Source organism: Pan troglodytes, chromosome 16 (assembly GCF_028858775.2).
Source record: "Pan troglodytes isolate AG18354 chromosome 16, NHGRI_mPanTro3-v2.0_pri, whole genome shotgun sequence".
NCBI classification, from domain to species: Eukaryota; Metazoa; Chordata; class Mammalia; order Primates; family Hominidae; genus Pan; species Pan troglodytes.
The window spans coordinates 76,465,317-76,485,995 of record NC_072414.2 but is presented as its reverse complement, the minus strand read 5'-3'; the positions used below and the strand labels follow the sequence as shown (position 1 = coordinate 76,485,995).

At 42.5% G+C, this 20,679-nt stretch overlaps 1 protein-coding gene across 5 annotated transcripts in view; it reads left to right on the top strand.

Annotated features, from left to right (window-relative positions):
• SEC11A (SEC11 homolog A, signal peptidase complex subunit) overlaps positions 1–20,644 on the top strand; it is a 67,606-nt gene extending 46,962 nt beyond the window's left edge. For 3 of the 5 annotated variants that reach the window (XM_510560.7, XM_063795335.1, XM_016927327.3), the window contains exons 4-7: positions 2,277–2,426; positions 9,202–9,321; positions 19,409–19,466; positions 20,119–20,644. In XM_510560.7, coding sequence (XP_510560.3) covers positions 2,277–2,426; positions 9,202–9,321; positions 19,409–19,466; positions 20,119–20,169 — 379 coding nt within the window. In that variant the 3' untranslated portion in view covers positions 20,170–20,644. Of the gene's footprint in view, positions 1–2,276; positions 2,427–9,201; positions 9,322–10,066; positions 10,105–19,408; positions 19,467–20,118 lie in introns of all 5 variants that reach the window. The other 2 variants (XM_016927326.3, XM_009429739.5) reach the window with 2 other exon arrangements.
• Positions 20,645–20,679: the final 35 nt, after the last annotated feature.

Sequence of the window (20,679 nt, the reverse complement as noted above, 5' to 3'; positions counted from 1 at the left end):
TCTTCCCACCTTGGCCTCCCAACATGCTGGGATTACAAGCATGAGCCACCATGCGCAACCACTCTTAGTGATTTTAAAACCTAATTTAGTAACTCGTTTTTAGAGAATTACCACTTGGTTGTTTGACTGAAACATTATAGGCTGGGTGTGGTGGCTCACACCTGTAATCCCAGCACTTTGGAAGGCCAAGGCGGGCAGATCACTTGAGGCCAGGAGTTCGAGACCAGCCTGGCCAGCATGTTGAAACCCCATCTCTACTAAAAATACAAAAATTAGCTGGGCGTGGTGGCAGGCGCCTGTAGTCCCAGCTACTCAGGAGGCTGAGGCAGGAGAATTGCTTGAACCTAGGAGGCGGAGATTGCAGTGAGCGGAGATCGCTCCATTGCACTCCAGCCTGGGTGACGATTGAAATTTTGTCTCAAAAAAAAAAAAAAAAAAGAAAAGAAACATTACAGTTTTGTCATATTTTGGGCTTAATTTTGTAAGCCCAAATCTTTTCTGGAGATAATGGAGTGCATATTTAAAATAAATGGAATTATTAATATTATCTAGAATCTAAGTAATAGTGCATTAACATTATCTAGAACCTAAGTAATAGTACTTAGATTACTCTTTTTTAACCAAATTATCGAGATATGATTGACATACAAAAAGCTGTACATATTTAATGTATACAACTTGATCAATTTGCAGGTAAGTATATTCCTGTGAAACCATCATCACAATCAAGCAAGTGAATATATTCATCACTTTCAAAAGTTTCTTCCCTTTCTATGTTTTTGTGATAAGAACATTTAACACAGGGCCTCCCTCCATCGCCCAGACTGGAGTGTGCCATCACACTTGGCTAATTTTTTTTTTACAGAGACTGAGTCTTGAACTCCTGATCTCAAGTGATCCTCCCCACTCAACCTCCCAAGTGCTGGGATGATAGGCTTGAACCACCGTGCCTGGCCCCCAGTTTCTTTTCTTTTCTTTTCTTTTCTTTCTTTTCTTCTTCTTCTTTTTTTTTTTTTTTTTTGAGACAGAGTCTCACTGTATTGCCCAGGCTGGAGTGCAATGGCGCAATCTCAGCCCATTCAACCTCCGCCTCCTGGGTTCAAGTGATTCTTCTGCGTCAGCCTCCTGAGTAGCTGGGATTACAGGCGTGCGCCACCATGCTCACCTAATTTTTGTATTTTTAGTTGAGACTGGGTTTCACTGTGTTGGTCAGGCTGGTCACGAACTCCTGACCTCAGGTCACCTGCCCACCTCGGCCTCCCGAGTGCTGGAATTACAGGTGTGAGCCACTGCACCTGGCTGAGATTTTTTAAAAGTCCCTCAGGTCATTCCAATGTGCAGCAAAATTTGAGACCCACTGCCATATCCCTTTACATAGAGGGAAGAGAGTCTTTAAACAAAAGTGTTTGGAGTTTGTACTTATTCCTGCATTGAACTTTATTTCTTGTCTTTCTATTCTTACTTAAGCTGTTGTTATAGAAAACCGGAGCTTGAGTTTCTGAAAAAGACTGATGGGCTACTTCTTTATAGATAAAAAGGGGTTCATAAATTAGTGCAAATATCTTAGGACCTTTTTAGCACTTGGCGTAGGATGGAAGAGGTAAGAGGTAAGAAGATACTCTGTAGAAGTTAGTCTTACTTGTTACCATGGAATTGAATCTTTTCCTGGCTTCGGAAATTCTTAGGCAAAAATCTCTGCTTATTCCTTGGTTTTCTTTTTTTCTCTTTTTAAAATAAGTAAATTGATAACACAAGCATTATCTCTGTAGCTGGCTGTTCCTTGACTTGATGAGCCATTTTTCCTTCTAAATGAGTTGAACATATAAGGTCATCTTGGCTGTTATCTTTATAAATGGCAGAGGAAGATGATCCAGTTCTCATTTGCATATCTGAATATGTTTAGTGTTTTCAGATGAAGTGAGAATAAGGGCATTGTTTTAAAGTTCATTCTTTTATATTCTGTTTGTCATTTGAAATTTTAAAAGGTTAAGGAATTAGTAACACTGACCTTTTCAAGATTTAAGCTTCTTTGACTAGTGATACTTGAAATGGAACTAGTTAGTGAAGGTTAATAACTAAAACAAAAATCCTTTGGCGTAACTTTTTAGTCTGAGGGAACCATATTTTGAGAACAATACACATTTCTGTTGATATAGTTGTTAGGGTATTGAGTATACTCCAAAAGTGATATTTTTTATTTTGTTGAATATCTAATTTGGAAAGTACATTTAATCTCATACTTTGTTTTTGCTGTTATATTCTTCTTTCCCTTCCAGTGGCAGCATGGAACCTGCATTTCATAGAGGAGATCTTCTCTTTCTAACAAATCGAGTTGAAGATCCCATACGAGTGGGAGAAATTGTTGTTTTTAGGATAGAAGGAAGAGAGATTCCTATAGTTCACCGAGTCTTGAAGATTCATGAAAAGTATGTGCAAAGTATAGCATCTTTGTTTCTAAGTGCTTTTAAGTGTTTGTGGTATTTAGTTTTGATAGCCTAAAGATTGTAAAACAGTGAGGAACCTCTAGGCCTTCTTCCAGTCCATTTTTATGAATGCTGGAAAGTTTAGTGAACATTTTGAAAACTGTAAATAATTATTTATTAGTTCATTTCTTTCCCTGAAGGTTTTTCCAGAGGTTTTTCTTGGTTCCGTTTTACTTCCCAACCTGTCAGTGACTCTGTATATAATTCCAAAAAACTATGACATAAAGATAGATCCTAAATAGAATCTTCTGGTTGGGCACAGTGGCTCACGCCTACAATCCCAGTACTTTGGGAGGCCAAGGTGAGAGAATGGCTTGAGCTCAGGAGTTTGAGGTCAGCCTGGGCAACATGGTGAGACTCCTTCTCTATTAAAACAAAACAAAACCAAAAAAGGGCAGGCATGGTAGCTCACGCCTGTAATCCCAGCACTTTGGGAGGCCGAGGTGGGTGGATCACCTGAGGTCAGGAGTTCGAGACCAGCCTGGCTGACATCGTGAAACCCTGTCTCTACTAAAATATAAAAATTAGCCAGGTGTGGTGGTGGGCGCCTGTAATCCCAGCTACTTGGGAGGCTGAGGCAGGCGAATTGCATGAACCTGGGAGGTGGAGGTTGCAGTGAGCCAAGATTGCACCACTGCACTCCAACCTGGGCGACAGAGCCAGACTCCGTCTCAAAAAATAAATAAATAAATAAATAAATAAATAAATAAATAGCTGGGCGTAGTGGCATGTGCCTGTAGTCCCAGCTAATTGGAGGACTGAGGTGGGAGGATTGTGTGAGCCCAGGAGTTTGAGGCTGCAGTGAGTCGTGTTTGTGCCACTGCACTCCAGCCTGGGCGACTGAGTGAGACCCTGTCTCAAAAAAGAAAGAAATGAAAGAAAAGGGAGGCATCCTGTATGACACACAGACAAGAAGTGAAAGAGTAGGCATGATTTCGGTTCTTTTTTTGTTTGTTTGTTTTTTGAGACAGTTTCCCTCTGTTACCCAGGCTGGAATGCAGTGGCGCTATCTCGGCTCACTGCAACCTCCACCTCCCGGGCTCAAGTGATTCTAATGCCTCAGCCTTCTGAGTAGCTGGGATTATAGGCATGTGCCACCATGCCCAGCTAATTTTTGTATTTTTAGTAGAGACAGGGTTTCACCTTGTTGGCTAGGCTAGTCTCGAACCCCTGGCCTCAAGTGATCCGCCTGCCTTGGCCTCCCAAAGTGCTGGGATTACAGGCATGAGCCATTGCACCTGGTGGATTTCAGTTCTTGAAAGAAGAGGAAACTGTCAACCGTTGCTTTTTGAAATTCCTATAAACATTCTAGTTTAGAAGAGTTCTTCATTGGTGAAATAAAGATATGACTGCTTATTTTTTTTAAATAAAATCAGATATCAGTATGTATGTGGAAATACTATAATTTAAAGTGACATTATATTATTGACTGGGAAGGAATAACTTAAATTTTTAGAAATTGTTTGGGGCCGGGAGCAGTGGCTCATGCCTGTAATCTCAGCACTTTGGGAGGCTGAGGCGGGCAGATCACCTGAGCTCAGGAGTTCAAGACCAGCCTTGCCAACATGGCAAAACCCATCTCTACTAGAAGTACAAAAATTAGCCAGGCGTGGTGGTGGGCACCTGTAATTCCAGCTACTCAGGAGGCTAAGGCAGGAGAATCACTTGAACCTGGGAGGCTAAGGTTGCAGTGAGCTGAGATCACGCCACTGCATTCCAGCCTGAATGACAGACTGAGACTCCATCTCAAAAAAAAAAAAAAAAAAGAAAGAAATTTATTTTGGAATTACAGAGGTTTATTCAGCATGGATAGTGTTTTCCAGATTCTGAAAGTGGATTTGTGTTGTTCATTCTCAGCAATGCCTGTTGTGAACAAAGCTGAACCAACTTTCCCCTAAATATATCAGAGAGAATCAAATTGAGCTCAGGCCTTGTTTAAGCTGGAGGAAAATTTCTCCATTTTAATTTGTGATCCTTTGAAATTGAGTGAGTTTGGCTGGGTGTGGTGACTCATGCCTGTAATCCCAGCCCTTTGGGAGGCTGAGGCGGGTGGAGTGCTTGAGCGCAGGAGCTCTAGACCAGCCTGGGCGTCTAGACCAGATGGTGAAACCCTGTCTCTACAAATACAAAAAAAAAAAAAAAATGAGTCAGGCACGGTGGTGTGCACTTGTAGTCCCAGCTGCTCAAGAGGCTGAGGTAGGAGGATCACTTGAGCCCAGGAGGTTGAGGCTGCAGTGAGCCGAGATCATGCCACTTTATTCTATCCTGGGCAACAGAGTGAGACTGTATCTCAAAAAAAGAAAAAAGAAAAGAAAAAGAAATTGAATGAGTCATAGACTTCAGTTTAAAACTGCTTCTGGGCAGATTCATAGACAGAGAATATATTAATTGGAAAATCCTTAAGTTTTTAAAATAATTTTGTACAGAATTCTGATGATTTTAAATATGGTACTTGTAATCTGGGGTTTTTGGTGATTTATTTCAGACTCTTGAGATACCTTCAACTTGCAGGCCTGTGTAGATAACAGACCCTGTTAATATTCAGAAATTTTCAATTTTCTTTTTTCTTTTGGGGAGACTGAAATATCTGGTCAGGATTACCATTTGGGTTTTTGGTTTTTTGTTTTTTGTTTTGAGACGGAGTCTCGCTCTTTCGCCCAGGCTGGAGTTCATGGTGCGAGTTTGGCTCACTGCAACCTCTGCCTCCCGGGTTCAAGCAATTCTCCTGCCTCAGCCTCCCAAGTAGCTGGGACTACAGGCGCCTGCCACCACGCCCAGCTAATTTTTGTATTTTTAGTAGAGGCAGGGTTTCACCATGTTGGCCAGACTGGTCTTGAACTCCGGACCTCAAATGATTCACCCACCTCTGCCTCCCAAAGTGCAGAGATTACAGGCATGACCCACTGCACCTAGCCCCATTTGGTTTAATAGTATTAAGATTGTTCTTAAATATGGGGACAAATAATATTCAAAATGTATGTATTTAGTAGGTTCATCCTATAGGAGGTATATTAGTCTGTTCTCATGCTGCTAATAAAGACATACCTGAGACTGGGTAATTTATAAAGGAAAGAGGTTTAATGGACTCACAGTTCCACATGGCTGGGGAGGCCTCACAATCAGAAGGCAAAGAAGAAGCAAATCCATGTTGTACATGTCGGCAGGCAAGAGATCATGTGCAGGGGATCTCCCATTTATAAAACCATTGGATCTCATGAGACTTATTCACTATCATGAGAACAGCTTGGGAAAGACCTGCCCCCATGACTCAATTACCTCCCACTGGGTACCTCCCATGACCCGTGGTAATTATGGGAACTACAGTTCAAGATGAGATTTGGGTAGGGACCACAGCCAAACCATATCAGGAGATATTATAATTGGATGATACTGAACACTGGCATGTGATTAAGTATTTGGAAAGAGAAATTTTACCATTGGGTGACTTAATCCTTAGCTTTGCTTTTCCCATGCAGATGGATACATTATTCTGTACTCATTTAGCTTTTGGGGTCTTATTTTTTTCTCATCTGTAAAGTGGTTATTTCCTTCTTCCTAATTTCACAGTATTGTGATGGGTGAATTAAATTCTAAACTCTTTGATCTCCCTAGAAGTAGATAATATTAAATATTTGGTCCTTGTTCCAGCAAGGGAAAAATCCTATGTAAATATGCCTTCACTCAGTATTTTGACCCTATGACTTGTGAAATGCTGGAGTAGGACTTAATAGGTCTAGTAAGATCAGGTGCGGTGGCTCACGCCTGTTATCCCAGCACTTTGCGAGGCCAAGGAGGGCGGATCACCTGAGGTCAGGAGTTCCAGACCAGCCTGACCAACATGGTGAAACCCTGTCTCTACTAATAATACAAAAATTAACTGGGCATGGTGGTGCACGCCTTTAATCCCAGCTGCTCGGGAGGCTGAGGTTGCAGTGAGCCAAGATTGCGTCATTGCACTCCAGCCTGGGTGACAAGTGCGAAACTCCGTCTCAAAAAAAAAAATAGGTCTAATAAGAGCCGGTTGCTACCAGAGAATATTTGTTTCACTACTAAGTAGATGAAGAATATCTATGCTTTTTCAAAAAAACTATAGTGATAACTCCTGATTACATCCCAGAAGGGGAAATTGGGTGTGTTAGTATGTTTGTTTGTTTGTTTGTTTGTTTTGCCAGCAAATCAAGTCTTTGGTAATAGTCCAGATCTCTCTAGCACCCTTTCCTTTTTCTGGGGAGTTCCCCTTTTCCTGGATTTTATCTCCTCATATCTGATTTGCCTTTTCTGCATGTGTGGAGTTGATATTGTTCTCTGGGTTGAATTCAGTTTTCCTTCCTGCTGTTCCTGACTTTCACTCTTGCAGTGAGCCCCTCCTAGCACCTGTCCCCTTTTACCCTTCAGAATTTTTCCTTTTTTCACTTACTGAATTGTCAGCTACAGATTATTTTTCTCTGTATATATTCGCATTTTTTCTAACTGGCATCTTATTTTTAATGTGACTGTTTGCACTTAACCATCTTTGGTGTTTGCAACACCTCCCAATTTAGTTTCCTCTGCAGATTTAACATCTAGTGAGCCAGTTTCCGACTTAGAATCTAAGTGGATATTAGCCCGTAGAAACCTGAAGCTAATTTTTCTTCTTTCTACTACAGTGGTCAATCCAAATGCACTTTGAATTAATTTTCAGCTAGTCTTTATCAACTGTAAAATATACTTTGCTTTCAATTAAATTTTAAAATTACTAGAAACTTCATGGTTCTTTAGTAGAATTAAACTAATAATTTTCTGATCAACAAAATGCTGTTCCTGGCTGGGCACGGTGGCTCATGCCTGTAATCCTAGCACTTTGGGAGGCCGAGGTGGGCAGATCATGAGGTCAGGAGTTCCAGACCAGCCTGGCCAACATGGTGAAACCCTGTCTCTACTAAAAATACAAAAAAAATAGCTGGGTGTGGTGGCGGGCGCTTGTAATCCTAGCTACTTGGGAGGCTGAGGCAGGAGAATCGCTTGAACCCAGGAAGCGGAGGTTGCAGTGAGCCGAGATCACGCCATTGCACTCCAGCCTGGGCGACAGTGTGAGACTCTGTCTCAAAACAAAACAAAACAAAACAAAAAAACAAAATACTGTTCCTGTAAACCCTGGCATATCTGAAGAATTGAGGTATTTCTTCTTTGAAAGCTAACATTTTTTCCTAATATAAAAGTAATTCATGTTTGTTAGAGAAAAAAGAAGATAAAGGTAATCTAAAGAAAGCCATAGATAGCCACTGTTTATCCATTGGTCTGTTTATCCATTGGTCTGTATTATTTTAGATCTTGTCTAATACCTTTTTTTTGCTTTTATTTTCTGAATTTGGGGAGTTTCTGACATGTACAGAAGGGTATGAGGAACCCCCATGTATCTATCATCCCTGTCCCAGTGATGATTAATATATAGCCAATTCTGCTCCATCTCTACTCCCACCTCTTCCCCTTCCTGTTATTATTATTTGTTATTCAAGACAGTGTCTCACTCTGTCTCCAAGGCTAGAGTGCAGTGACGCGATCACAGCTCACCGCAGCCTCAATCTCCCAGGGCTTAGGTGATCCTCTTACCTCAGCTGGGACCACAGGCGCACACCATCATGCTTGGCTAATTTTTTTGTATTTTTTGCTTTGCCATGTTGCCCAGGTTGGTCTTGAACTCCTGGGCTCAAGTGATCCACCCACCCACCTTGGCCTCTTAAAATGCTAGGATTACAGGAGTGAGCCACTGCCCCTGGCCAAACAATTCTTTAGTATCATCAAGTTTTTGATATTTGTTCAAATCCCCAATTGTGTCATAACTTTCTTAAACAATTTGTTTGAATCTGGACCCAGATAAAGTTCTCAGCTGCAATTAGTTGATGTGGCTTTATACTCTCTTGTTTTTTTGTTTTTTTCGTTTTGGGATGGAGTCTCGCTCTGTCGCCCAGGCTTGAGTGCAGTGGCGTGATCTCGGCTCACTGCAACCTCCGCCTCCTGGGTTCAAGTGATTCTCCTGCCTCAGCCTCCTGAGTAGCTGGGACTACAGGCACCCACCACCATGCCCAGCTTATTTTTGTATTTTTAGTAAAGACAGGGTTTCGCCATGTTGGCCAGGCTGGTCTCGAACTTCTGACCTCAGGTGATCCGCCCACCTCGGCCTCCCAAAGTGCTGGGATTACAGGCGTGAGCCACCGCGCCTGGCCGTCTCTTGTTTAATCTGTAGGTTACTTCCCTAACTTTCTTTGTTCCTTGCAAGTCATTAGTTGGAGAAACTGGGTTATTCTGTAGTTTCCCATAGTCTGTATCTTGCCAATTATATCCTGTGAGATAGTTTATTGTGTTCCTTTGTTCTTTGTGTTTCCAGAAAATTGGTAGTGTGTATTTATTTTAATATAAAAATGAGATTGTACTGTACATGCTATTTTGTATTCTTTTCTTCACTTAATAAAATTTGTACAATCTTGTCATTCTTCTATACCATTATTTTAATGTTTACATAATATTTGAGCTCCTTAATATTGGATCTTTAGTTTGTTTTTAGTCATTTATAAACAACACAGCTATTAACATTCTTGTAGCTCCATAAATAATTATTTCGACACTAGAATGGTGAAAAGATACCCCAGTGCCACAAACATTTTTGGTTAACAAGAACAGATTTTGTGCTTTAAATGCCATGAAGGTATTTGATGACTTGGGTTTCCTTTACTCTTTTAAGGCAAAATGGGCATATCAAGTTTTTGACCAAAGGAGATAATAATGCGGTTGATGACCGAGGCCTCTATAAACAAGGACAACATTGGCTAGAGAAAAAAGATGTTGTGGGGAGAGCCAGGGGGTAAGTATAGAGGGGAGCATCTCAAACTTTTTATATCACTTGAAGTGTGGCCCTCTCAATCATATTATTTGATCATACACAGTTGAATATAGAGATTTGGTTCTGGTTCCACCAAATCACCCTTGTGTCCTTTGAAAATTTTGCTTCTTAAAAAGTGTCTAAAATTTCAGGTATACTACTCCAAAGGTGAGGAACTGGGTGGGGTGCAATAAAAGAATAGAATACTAGTGATGAAATGGTGAATTGGATGTGACAATTTTAAAAAATGTGTTCACTTATTTGGTTCACTCAAGAAATAGTGGGCACCTTCCATGTGCTCTTACGTCCACACTATGCTAGCCTCTGGGGGTCTAGAGCACTATTAATCCTGCCTCATGAAAGTTACATTTCTTTTTTTTTTTTTCTTTTTTTTGAGATGGAGTCTTGCTCTGTCACCCAGGCTGGAGTGCAATAGCACGATCTCAGCTCACTGCAGCCTCCGCCTCCTGGGTTCAAGCGATTCTCCTGCCTCAGCCTCCCGAGCAGCTGGGATTACAGGCGCCCACCACCATGCCCGGCTAATTTTTTTTTTTTTTTTAGTAGAGATGGGGTTATATTTATATTTCTTAAGAAGTACTAAGTCAATAACTCAAAAGTGTTCATCCAAATTAGTTTTATCATGTTAATTTAATCCATAATATTTCTAGTCTTGAAATTGATGAGGTTGAATGAAATTAAAAAGTTATATTAAGCCTGTTTGTTTCAGATTTTATCAGGAGAACAGTTCAGTGGAGGACAGGAATTGTAAGTTGTTGGTATTAAGGAAGTATGGCATTGTTGCTCCCTTAATGTAATTAATAGTATTAACAATAACTCACGTTTATTAGGGCTTATTGTGTACCAGAGACTCATTCTAAGTGCTTTACAAGTATTACCACATTTTAACCTCAGAACAACCCTAATATTCCCATTCTACAGATGAGGAAACATAAATGAGTTAGGTTATGTATCTAAGATTATACTGATGATCGTAAGTGGCTGACTGCATAGTCCACCTTAACCATCATACAAAAATTACTAGCGTAACATTTCTGAAATGGATAGTTGCTAATTCTCACTAGTTAGATGCCACATGGCACTTTTGCCACTGTCAGAACCTCTGCTCCTTTTGACCTAGAACAGACTGTATGGATACAGAGTTATTACACCAGTAAGCAGGTCTGAGATACGCAGTTCCCATAGAGAAGGAAGTATGAGTTGCTAAGTGAAAGCTTCCTCAGTTATAGCACGAGAGATGCTCAGTTTGGGGCCAAAGAGATCAGATCAGAACAGGTATCATTGTGCTTTGCCTGCTGCAGAGCTGTGGTTGTTATTGTTGTTTTAATATGTCCCCGCTTTAAGGAACTTTTCCTTTGATGGAGCTAAAAATACTTTTATAATCCAAATTAGGTCATCAGTGCTTCTGAGAAATACTAGTCCCCATCTTCCTCAGTTCCCAAGATGCTGCTAATGTGATTATTTAAACTCTCCAGTCTCTTTGAGTCTTTGTTTTTCCTCAAATTATAAATGTACAGATTCATGTAGAAACATAAGAAAATATCAATAATCAAAAAGCAAAGTCACTTCTTGTCTCCTTTTTCTTGATCTCCATAAATATTTACTATTAACTTTTTGGTTTATATTAGCCTTTATGTGTAGAGATAAAAATATTAATGAGTACTTTTTTTTGCCTTTTTTTTTTTTTTTTTGGAGACAGTCTTGCTCTGTCACCCAGGCTAGAGTGTGGGTGGCATGATCTCAGCTCACTGCAACCTCTGCCTCCTGGGCTTAAAAGATTCTTGTGCCTCAGCCTCCCGAGTAGCTGGGATTACAGGTGTGTGTCACCACACCCAGCTAATTTTTTGTATTTTTAGTAGAGATGGGGTCTCGATATGTTGCCCAGGCTAGTCTCAAACTCCCAGCTTCAAATGATCCACCTGTCTTGGCCTCTCAAAGTGCTGAGATTACAGGCATGAGCCACGGCACCCAGCCCTAGTATGTACATATTTATACAAACATAAAACGCATTTTGTGTGTGAAAGGAGAATGGTCACACTATCTTATAACCCCTTTTTTACCCAAAAAATTACTAGCATATTTACAAATCAATATATTTATCATCATATCATCATTTTCAAAGCTGTATGCTATTCCACTGTATGGAAAGACCATATACTCTATCCTATGGATAGAACATATAGATTTTATTCAGTCAGTCTCCTGTTGTTAGGTATTCTGATTATTTCCAGCTTTTTTATTGTGAACAATGTTATGATAAATATCCTTATTATGTATATCTCAGCATTTCTGCCCAATCATTCTTCAGAGTAAATTCCTAGAAGTGGAATTACTGGGTGAAGCATACTCATATGTTAAGGCTTTTGACAAATTTTGCCAAGCCTGTTTCATTTATACTCCTGCTAGTACAACTGAGTGTTCCTTTATCTGGGTCTTCTTTTTTTTTTTCTTTTCTTTTTTTTGAGGCAGAGTCTTGCTCTTTTGCCCAGGCTGGAGAGTCTTGCTCTGTTGCCCAGGCTGGAGTGCAGTGGAGCAATCTCAGCTTATTGCAACCTCTGCCTCTCAGGTTCAAATGATTCTCATGTCTCAGCCACCCAAGTAGTTGGGATTACAGGTGTGTGCCACAACTCCTGGCTAATTTTTTATATTTTTAGTAGAGATGGGTTTTCGCCATGTTGGCCAGGCTGGTCTGGAACCCCTGGCTTCAAGTGGCCTGCCTACCGTGGTCTCCTAAAGTGCTGGGACCACAGGCATGAGCCACCACATCTGGCCTGGGTCTTGATTCTTAAGTGTTTATTACAGCTCTGTCTGCTCACTCTGGCCCATTGGTTGGGTAAAAGATGCATCATCCTACGAAAGGTTAGGGGAGCTTTCACTCAAGTAACTTGTCTTCTGGACAATTTTTGAAAAATTCTGGGCTGGGTGCGGTGGCTCACGCCTGCAATCCCAGCACTTTGGGTGGCTGAGGCGGGCGGATCACAAGGTCAGGAGATCGAGACCATCCTGGCTAACACAGTGAAACCCCGTCTCTACTAAAAATACAAAAAAATTAGCTGGGCATGGTGGCGGGCGCCTGTAGTCCCAGTGACTCTGGAGGCTGAGGCAGGAGAATGGCGTGAACCCGGGAGGTGGAGCTTGCAGTGAGCCGAGATCATGCCACTGCACTCCAGCCTGAGCGACAGAGCGGCACTCTGTCTTAAAAAAAAAAAAAAAAAGAAAAAGAAAAGAAAAAATTCCACACTATTTAATGCTATTTTTAAAATCCCAACATAGAAACTATAGACCATTTTGAGCTTTTACTTAAAAAAATGTAATAGTCTAGTACTCTCTGCATTAAGGAAGTTTCTGTAGAAAAAAAAAACCTAAGACATGAACAGCAGAAGCACAGAATCTTAACTATATAAATTTACTTTCCATTGATTGTACCTCTACTGAGCTTGACACGTAATGGAACATAACACTTTCTTTTGTGGAAGTTGTGTTTATAAAACACTAAACTGGTATTTCAAAGTCAGGATGTACACAAATCTTAAGAATAGAGCTTTTCCACAGGCAAGTCTGTTACTGTAGTACATACGTCTTCATGCTTTTTTTTTTTCTTGAGACAGAGTCTCACTCTATCACCCAGGCTGGAGTGCAGTGGCAGAATCATGGCTCACTGCAACCTCCACCTCCCAGGCCCAAGCAATCCTCCCACCTCAGCCTTCTCAGTAGCTAGGATCACAGGTGCATGCTATCACACCTGGCTAATTTTTTTAATTTTTGTAGAGATTGGCTCTCCTTGTGTTGCCCAGGCTGGTCTTGAACTCCTGGGCTCAAGCAGTCCTCCACCTTGGCCTCCCAAAGTCCTGGGGTTACAGGTGTGAGCCACTGTGCCTGGCTTCCTTTATGCTTTTTTTTTTTTTTTGAGATGGAGTTTTGCTCTTGTTGCCCAAGCTGGAGTGCAATGGTGCGATCTTAGCTCACTGCAACCTCTGCCTCCCAGGTTCAAGGGATTCTCCTGCCTCAGCTTCCTGAGTAGCTGGGATTACAGCTTCCTGAGTAGCTGGGATTAGCCATGCCCAGCTAATTTTTTGTATTTTCAGTAGAAACAGGGTTTCACCATGTTAGCCAGGCGGTCTCGAACTCCTGACATCAGGTGATCTGCCCGCCTCGGCCTCCCAAAGTGCTGGGATTACAGATGTGAGCCACTGCACTCCGCCTCCTTTATGCATTAAAAAAAAAAAAATTTTTTTTTTTTTGAGACAGAGTTTCACTCTTGTTGCCCATGCAACAGCAGGATCACGGCAACCCCCACCTCCCAGGTTCAAACAATTCTCCTGCCTCAGCCTCCCAATTAGCTGGGATTACAGGCATGTGCCACCATGCCCACCTAATTTTTTGTATTTTTAGTAGAGATGGAGTTTCACCATGTTGGCCAGGCTGGTCTCTCTCTTTTTTTTTAATAGCTGCACACTAAAAAAATTTTATGTTGAAGCCTAAGGCTCTAAATTAAAATAATTTAAAAAAACTTTTATTGAGATATAATTCACATATATTAGAATATAAAATTCACCATCTTAAAGAGTACAATTCAGTGGGTTTCAGTATATTCACAAGATTGTGCAACCATCACCAATATCTAATTCCAGAACATTTCTATCACCCCAAAAATAAAACTCAGTACTCATTAGCAGTCACTCCCCATCCTCTACTTCCTGCAGCCCCGGACAGCCACTAATCTGCTTTCTGTCTTTGTGCATTTCCCTATTCTGGACTTTTCATATAAGCAGAATCATACAATGCGTAGTCTTTTGTGTCCAGCTTCTTTCACCTAGCATAATGTTTTTAAGGCTTATTCATGTCGTAGCATGTAATAAAAACAATTTTAGAAAATGAAACTAATACTGAACCAATTAAGTATTAATAAAGGTGATTTCTTTCTAAACTCAGGAAGTTGAAAAATTCAAGAGCACCCATTAGTTAAGAAGGAATAGAAAGCAGCAGGTGAAAAGGGTGAAAGATTGGCAGAGGATCGGGGAACAGAAATGTTGAAAATGGAAAGAAGAATTAAAAATATATAAGGAAGGAGTAGAGTAATTGAGCTCTCTGTTAACTGAAATCAGTTTTATGGATAAGACTTTTTGAATGTACTTCTTCCTTGAAACAAGTCATTCTAGAAACAAGATGATCCTTTTCTGGTCATCGCATATTCTCTTACTCTCTCATTTAGTTGCTGCTGGATTTCAGACTTCCCAGATACAGACCCCTTTTGATATTTGACAGAATTGTGCTGGGGTCTCTTCTTAATTTTTGTGGCATCTTTTCTTTACTGTTTGTTTGGCCTTTTGTCTAATGATCTCTATGAGCATCAGGAGACAGTGCTTTCTTCCTCAGCAGTACCTTTGATCCCAAGAATTCCCACGGAAATGTATTTAACTATATGAAATGCATTTTACCTTCTAGATATTAACTTGGCACAGGCTAGTGTTGGAGTTGGCTTTGTGGATGGCATTCATTTTACTTACTTTAAACCTCCTGCTTATTAGCAACTCTGCTTTAGCACATGAGTTTATCTGAGCAAAATAGGCAAAAAGTGCAAATGGTTTGAATTTAAGATGACTGATGATAGCAGCATTATACACTTGATTATCAGCTCTTTGCTTATCTCTGTCCATGGAGGGTAACAGTGGTACAGACAATTAAATCTTTTGTTTGACTTTGGACTGCCTCATCATATTCTGGGATCCTTAGATCTTGCTTATATTACTCCTAAAGACCAAGTTGCTTTCATTTCACTTACAGTGGGCAAAGAAAAGCCAACCTTTTAAAAAAAGTTTCAGGTTGTGTGTGGTGGCTCACGCTTGTAATCTCAGCACTTTAAGAGGCCAAGATGGGAGAACCGCTGGAGCCCAGGAGTTTGAGACCAGCCTGAGCAATGTAGTGAGATGCTGTCTCTACAAAAAAATTTAAAAATTAGCCAGGCATGGTGGCGTGCACTTGTAGTCCCAGCTCCTTGCGAGGCTGAGGTGGGAGGATTGCTTGAGCCCAGGAGTTCAAGGCTGTAGTGAGCTATGATCACACCACTGCATTCTAGCCTGGGTGCCAGAGTAAGATCATGTATCAAAAAAAAATTTTTTTTTTTTTAAATTCCATGGATTATTCACAAGCAGGCTATGTGATTGCTGGGAGCTGAGGATTGTGGTTCTTTGGGCATAGATATCATTGCATGGAGGTAACAGAGTCTCTGTGTATTAGAATGGCTGCTTATTGATCATCAGATCAGAATTAGCAGCTTAATGTTTTAGTAGAAATCACAGATGCTTTTATAGCTCTTAATCTGTACTTTACTGTGAGGCATTTGCCTTTATGTTCTTAAATTAGGTGATTTACTGAAAGCTATTGCTTTTATGGAAGTGTTAAAAATGAGACAAAAGAAATAACAGTTACTGCATTAAAAAGGAAAAATAATATATATATATATAAATATATATAAAATGTAGAAAACCTCTATCCATCCTCTTAGAGCCTAGCTGTGCCATTCTTTAACGACTGTTACTTTTCAGCTCTTGGAGATCCCAGGGGTTGAGATGAAAGCATGAACCCTAAGAAGGGATATTATTTGCCATCACACACCTATATGTGCATCTCACACTAAAATTGTACTTCTTGAATTTTGATGTACAGGAGCATTATTTGGGCCCCACCTTTCAGAAATTCCCTGGCTTAGTTGGTCTGGGAAAGATACAAGAATCTGCATTTTTATTTATTTATTTATTTATTTATTTTTTTTGAGACAGAGTCTCGCCCTGTCGCCAGGCTGGCATGCAGTGGCACAATCTTGGCTCAGTGCAACCTCCACCTCCCGGGTTCAAGCGATTCTGCTGCCACAACCTCCTGAGTAGCTGGGATTACAGACGTGCACCACCATGCCCAGCTAATTTTTATATTTTTGGTAGTGACAGGGTTTCACCATGTTGGTCAGGATGGTCTCGATCTCCTGACCTCATAATCCACCCGCCTCAGCCTCCCAAAGTGCTGGGATTACAGGCGTGAGCCACCGTGCCCAGCCAAGAATCTGCATTTTTAACAAGCCCTCAAGCGGTTGTGACAGAGGAGGTCTAGGCTTTAAGAAACACCAGTGTATGGAATGGGAGTTTGGGGATGGGGCAAGAGAGACAGGTCTCAGTGATCCTGCCAGAAGGGAGAGGACAGAGAGGGGTGAAGACAAGAGACAGGAAGTGAGGGGAGTTCTTTTTTTTTTTTTTTTTTTCCCAAGGCAGAAGAATTTTTCTTAGTACAGAACAAATGAAAAGTCTCCCATGTCTACTTCTTTCTACACAGACACAGCAACCATCCGATTTCTCAATCTTTTCCCCACCTTTCCGCCCTTTCTATTCCACAAAACCGCCATTGTCATCATGGCCCGTTCTCAGTGAGCTGTTGGGTACTCCTCCCAGAGAGCTGTTGGGTACTCCTCCCAGACCGGGTGGTGGCCGGGCAGAGGGGCTCCTCACTTCCCAGTAGGGGCGGCCGGGCAGAGGCGCCGCCCCTCACCTCCCGGACGGGGTGGCTGGCCGGGCAGGGGGCTGACCCCCCCCACCTCCCTCCCGGACGGGGCGGCTGGCCGGACGTGGGGCTGACCCCCCCCACCTCCCTCCCGGACGGGGCGGCTGGCCGGGCGGGGGGCTGACCCCCCCACCTCCCTCCCGGACGGGGCGGCTGGCCTGGCGGGGGCTGACCCCCACCTCCCTCCCGGACGGGGTGGCTGCCGGGCGGAGACGCTCCTCACTTCCCAGACGGGGTGGCTGCCGGACGGAGGGGCTCCTCACTTCTCAGACGGGGCGGCTGCCGGGCAGAGGGTCTCCTCACTTCTCAGACGGGGCGGCCGGGCAGAGACGCTCCTCACCTCCCAGGCGGGGTCGCGGCCGGGCAGAGGCGCTCCTCACATCCCAGACGGGGCGGCGGGGCAGAGGCGCTTCCCACATCTCAGACGATGGGCGGCCGGGCAGAGACGCTCCTCATTTCCTAGATGGGATGGCGGCCCGGCAGAGACAGTCCTCTTTCCAGACTGGGCAGCCAGGCAGAGGGGCTCCTCACATCCCAGACGATGGGCAGCCAGGCAGAGACGCTCCTCACTTCCCAGACGGGGTGGCGGCCGGGCAGAGGCTGCAATCTCGGCTCTTTGGGAGGCCAAGGCAGGCGGCTGGGAGGTGGTTGTAGCGAGCCGAGATCATGCCACCGCATTCCAGCCTGGGCACCATTGAGCACTGAGTGAACGAGACTCCGTCTGCAATCCCGGCACCTCGGGAGGCCGAGGCTGGCGGATCACTCGCGGTTAGGAGCTGGAGACCAGCCGGGCCAACACAGCGAAACCCCGTCTCCACCAAAAAAATACGAAAACCAGTCAGGCGTGGCGGCGCGCACCTGCAATCACAGGCACTCGGCAGGCTGAGGCAGGAGAATCAGGTAGGGAGGTTGCAGTGAGCCGAGATGGCAGCAGTACAGTCCAGCTTCGACTCGGCATCAGAGGGAGACCGTGGAAAGAGAAGGAGAGGGAGACCGTGGGGAGAGGCAGAGGCAGGGGCAGGGGCAGGGGCAGGGGCAGGGGCAGGGGTAGAGGCAGAGGCAGAGGCAGAGGCGAGTTCTTAAAGGGAAGTGAAATGTGTCAAAAACAAAATGTGTGTTCTTCAAGTTTGCCTGAGGCTTTGATGGCGTAGATATTATGTGGGAGGTAATTTCTGTTTGTGCTGTCTTTGGCATGGTCTGGGCTGTTTTAAAGTGTGCAAAGGTCAGCCTCCACTTCAGCTCAGCGTCCCTATGACAGGCTCTAGCTTAGTACAATATTGCCAGTCCGCTCTGGAGTCCAGCGATAGAAGAGGAGGATAAAGAAGAAAGTTTTACATTTGCTAACCACCTATTCCGCCCACATCGATGGTACCCTGCTAATTTTCTCTTTCTGCCGTGAATGCTTATGATGTCAAAGTAGTCTTTTGCATGGAGAGGAATTTAAGCCCTGGGAGAAAATAGGATTTCCCCAAGAGAGAGCAAAAAGAAGAGGCCCGGACATTCAGACATTCAATCAGGCAGGATATACTGGATATCTCCTATGTGTAAGGCACTATGTTGACCTTGAGGATACAGGGGGAACAAGATAGGCATCCTTGTTGCCTTTATAGAGCTTCTGGTTTGGTAGGGGAGACAGACATGTATCGAATCTGTTGTACAACTAATTATTTAAGTAAAAGTATGATAATTATTATAAAGACCTCAAAGGAAATGTATCAGGTGCTGTAAGATAATTTAACAGGTGGTTTTGCTTAGTTTGAGGGGAAAAACTTTAGGGGCATGAGGAATTAGAAAGAGCTAGTGAAAAGAAAGTGTAGCAGCCAAAGAGTTAGGTGAAGAAACAAATTTGTGGTACATTAAGAAACCAAGAAGGAGGAATTTCCAGAGCATATTTGTGGTCATGAAAGTCAAATGCTGCCAAGATGGAAAGGAAGATGGGAGTTGAGACTGGTTTGCTACATATGGTGATGAAAACTGTTCTAGAAAAGTTTCAAGTTAATAGGACCAAACACAGCTTACAGGTGATTAAAAAATGAGAAGGTGGTGAAATCCTAAGTACTATAATGAGCTCTTACACTCACTTTTTGGCCACTTAACATGAAGTACTTCGTAATATTCTGGCTATGCTTGCTTTGTCTCCCCAGCTAGATTGACAGCTTCCTGAAGGTTATGATGATAAACCTAGCCCCTAGCACTGTATCAACATGTAGCATTAGAGTCACCACCTGGAGATCTAAGACCTTGGCTCTATCTGGTGCTGGTTCTGCCACACAGAAACCATGTACCTTGGGCATGATCATCTGTTTCCTCATCTCTAAAATGGTGATATTCCTAACTTTCCTATCACTTGGGCTTTTGCAAGGATCAAATAGGGCAGTATATAGAAATGGACTTTGTGAATTGAAAATTAGTATTCTATAGAAGATATTGATAATATTCAGTGAATGACAACAGCTGCTTTACATCGGAAATTCTGTGATAATCAGTTTTTTGTTTGTTTTAGATTTGTTCCTTATATTGGAATTGTGACGATCCTCATGAATGACTATCCTAAATTTAAGGTAAGAGTCTGTATTATTTGTTTTATTAAAAAATGTAATCTTTTGGGCCAGGTACAGTGGCTCATGCCTGTAATCCCAGCACTCTGGGAGGCCGAGGTGAGTGGATCGCTTGAGCCCAGGAGTTCAAGACCAGCCTGGGCAACATAGCGAAACCCCGTCTCTATTAAAAAAAAAAAAAAATTATTAGCCTGGGCGCAGTGGCTCACGCCTGTAATCCCAGCACTTTGGGAGGCTGAGGCAGGCAGATCACCTGAGGTCAGGAGTTCGAGAACAGCCTGGTCAATATGACAAAACCCTGTCTTTACTAAAAATACAAAAAAATTAGCCAGGAATGGTGGTACACACCTGTAATCCCAGCTACTGGGGAGGCTGAGGCACGAGAATTGCTTGAATATGATAGGTGGAGGTTGCTGCTGCACTCCAGCCTGGGTGACAAAGTGAGACTGTCTCAAAAAAAAAAAAAGAAAATTATTTAAAGAAATGTGATCTTTTGCTTAGTATTGGAAACTTTTAAATGGATTACAGTTAAAAGATGAAAGAATAATTGGGTAGTTTAGCGATATATTCACAAAGACCAATTTGTTAATTAACTCTTAGAACCTCTGAACTTTTCAACGCTTCTCTGACTTGTGGTTCTGTGTTTATTTTCTAGTATGCAGTGCTCTTTTTGCTGGGTTTATTCGTGCTGGTTCATCGTGAGTAAGAAGCCTGCCTTGCTGTTCCTGGGAAGATGCCATAGTTTTCATTACTGGATGTTTGGAGTAGATACTGGTCTGTGATTGGTGGAATGGAGAACACACGTGTTGGTGCTTCTGGGTAGCACTGGTTTGCATTAGTTTATGTTTCCACGCCAGAGTTTGTGTGGGCGGGCGCATGTGCACCACAGAGTGCACTCGAGGGGACTTTCAGTCACAGGATTTCATAATTGTCATTGTCACACTTTCAAATTTTTGTACATCAGTGAATTTTTTTATATTAAAAGGTTGAGCCAAAGCCCCCAGTGTTTGTATTTTGAAGCCAAGCTTCACTTCTAAAGTGCCTACAGAGACTTGTAAATGAAAATGCAGCTCTGCACGAGTTTGAAACCGTCATACCTCCTTCTATTAGGAATGGCATATACTGAGGTGGTCGTAAGTCTTAACTTTTAAAATTTTAAATAAAAGACTTTGCACATTGAACCCCTTATCCCTGAATTGTGTTTGTCGGGAAAGCT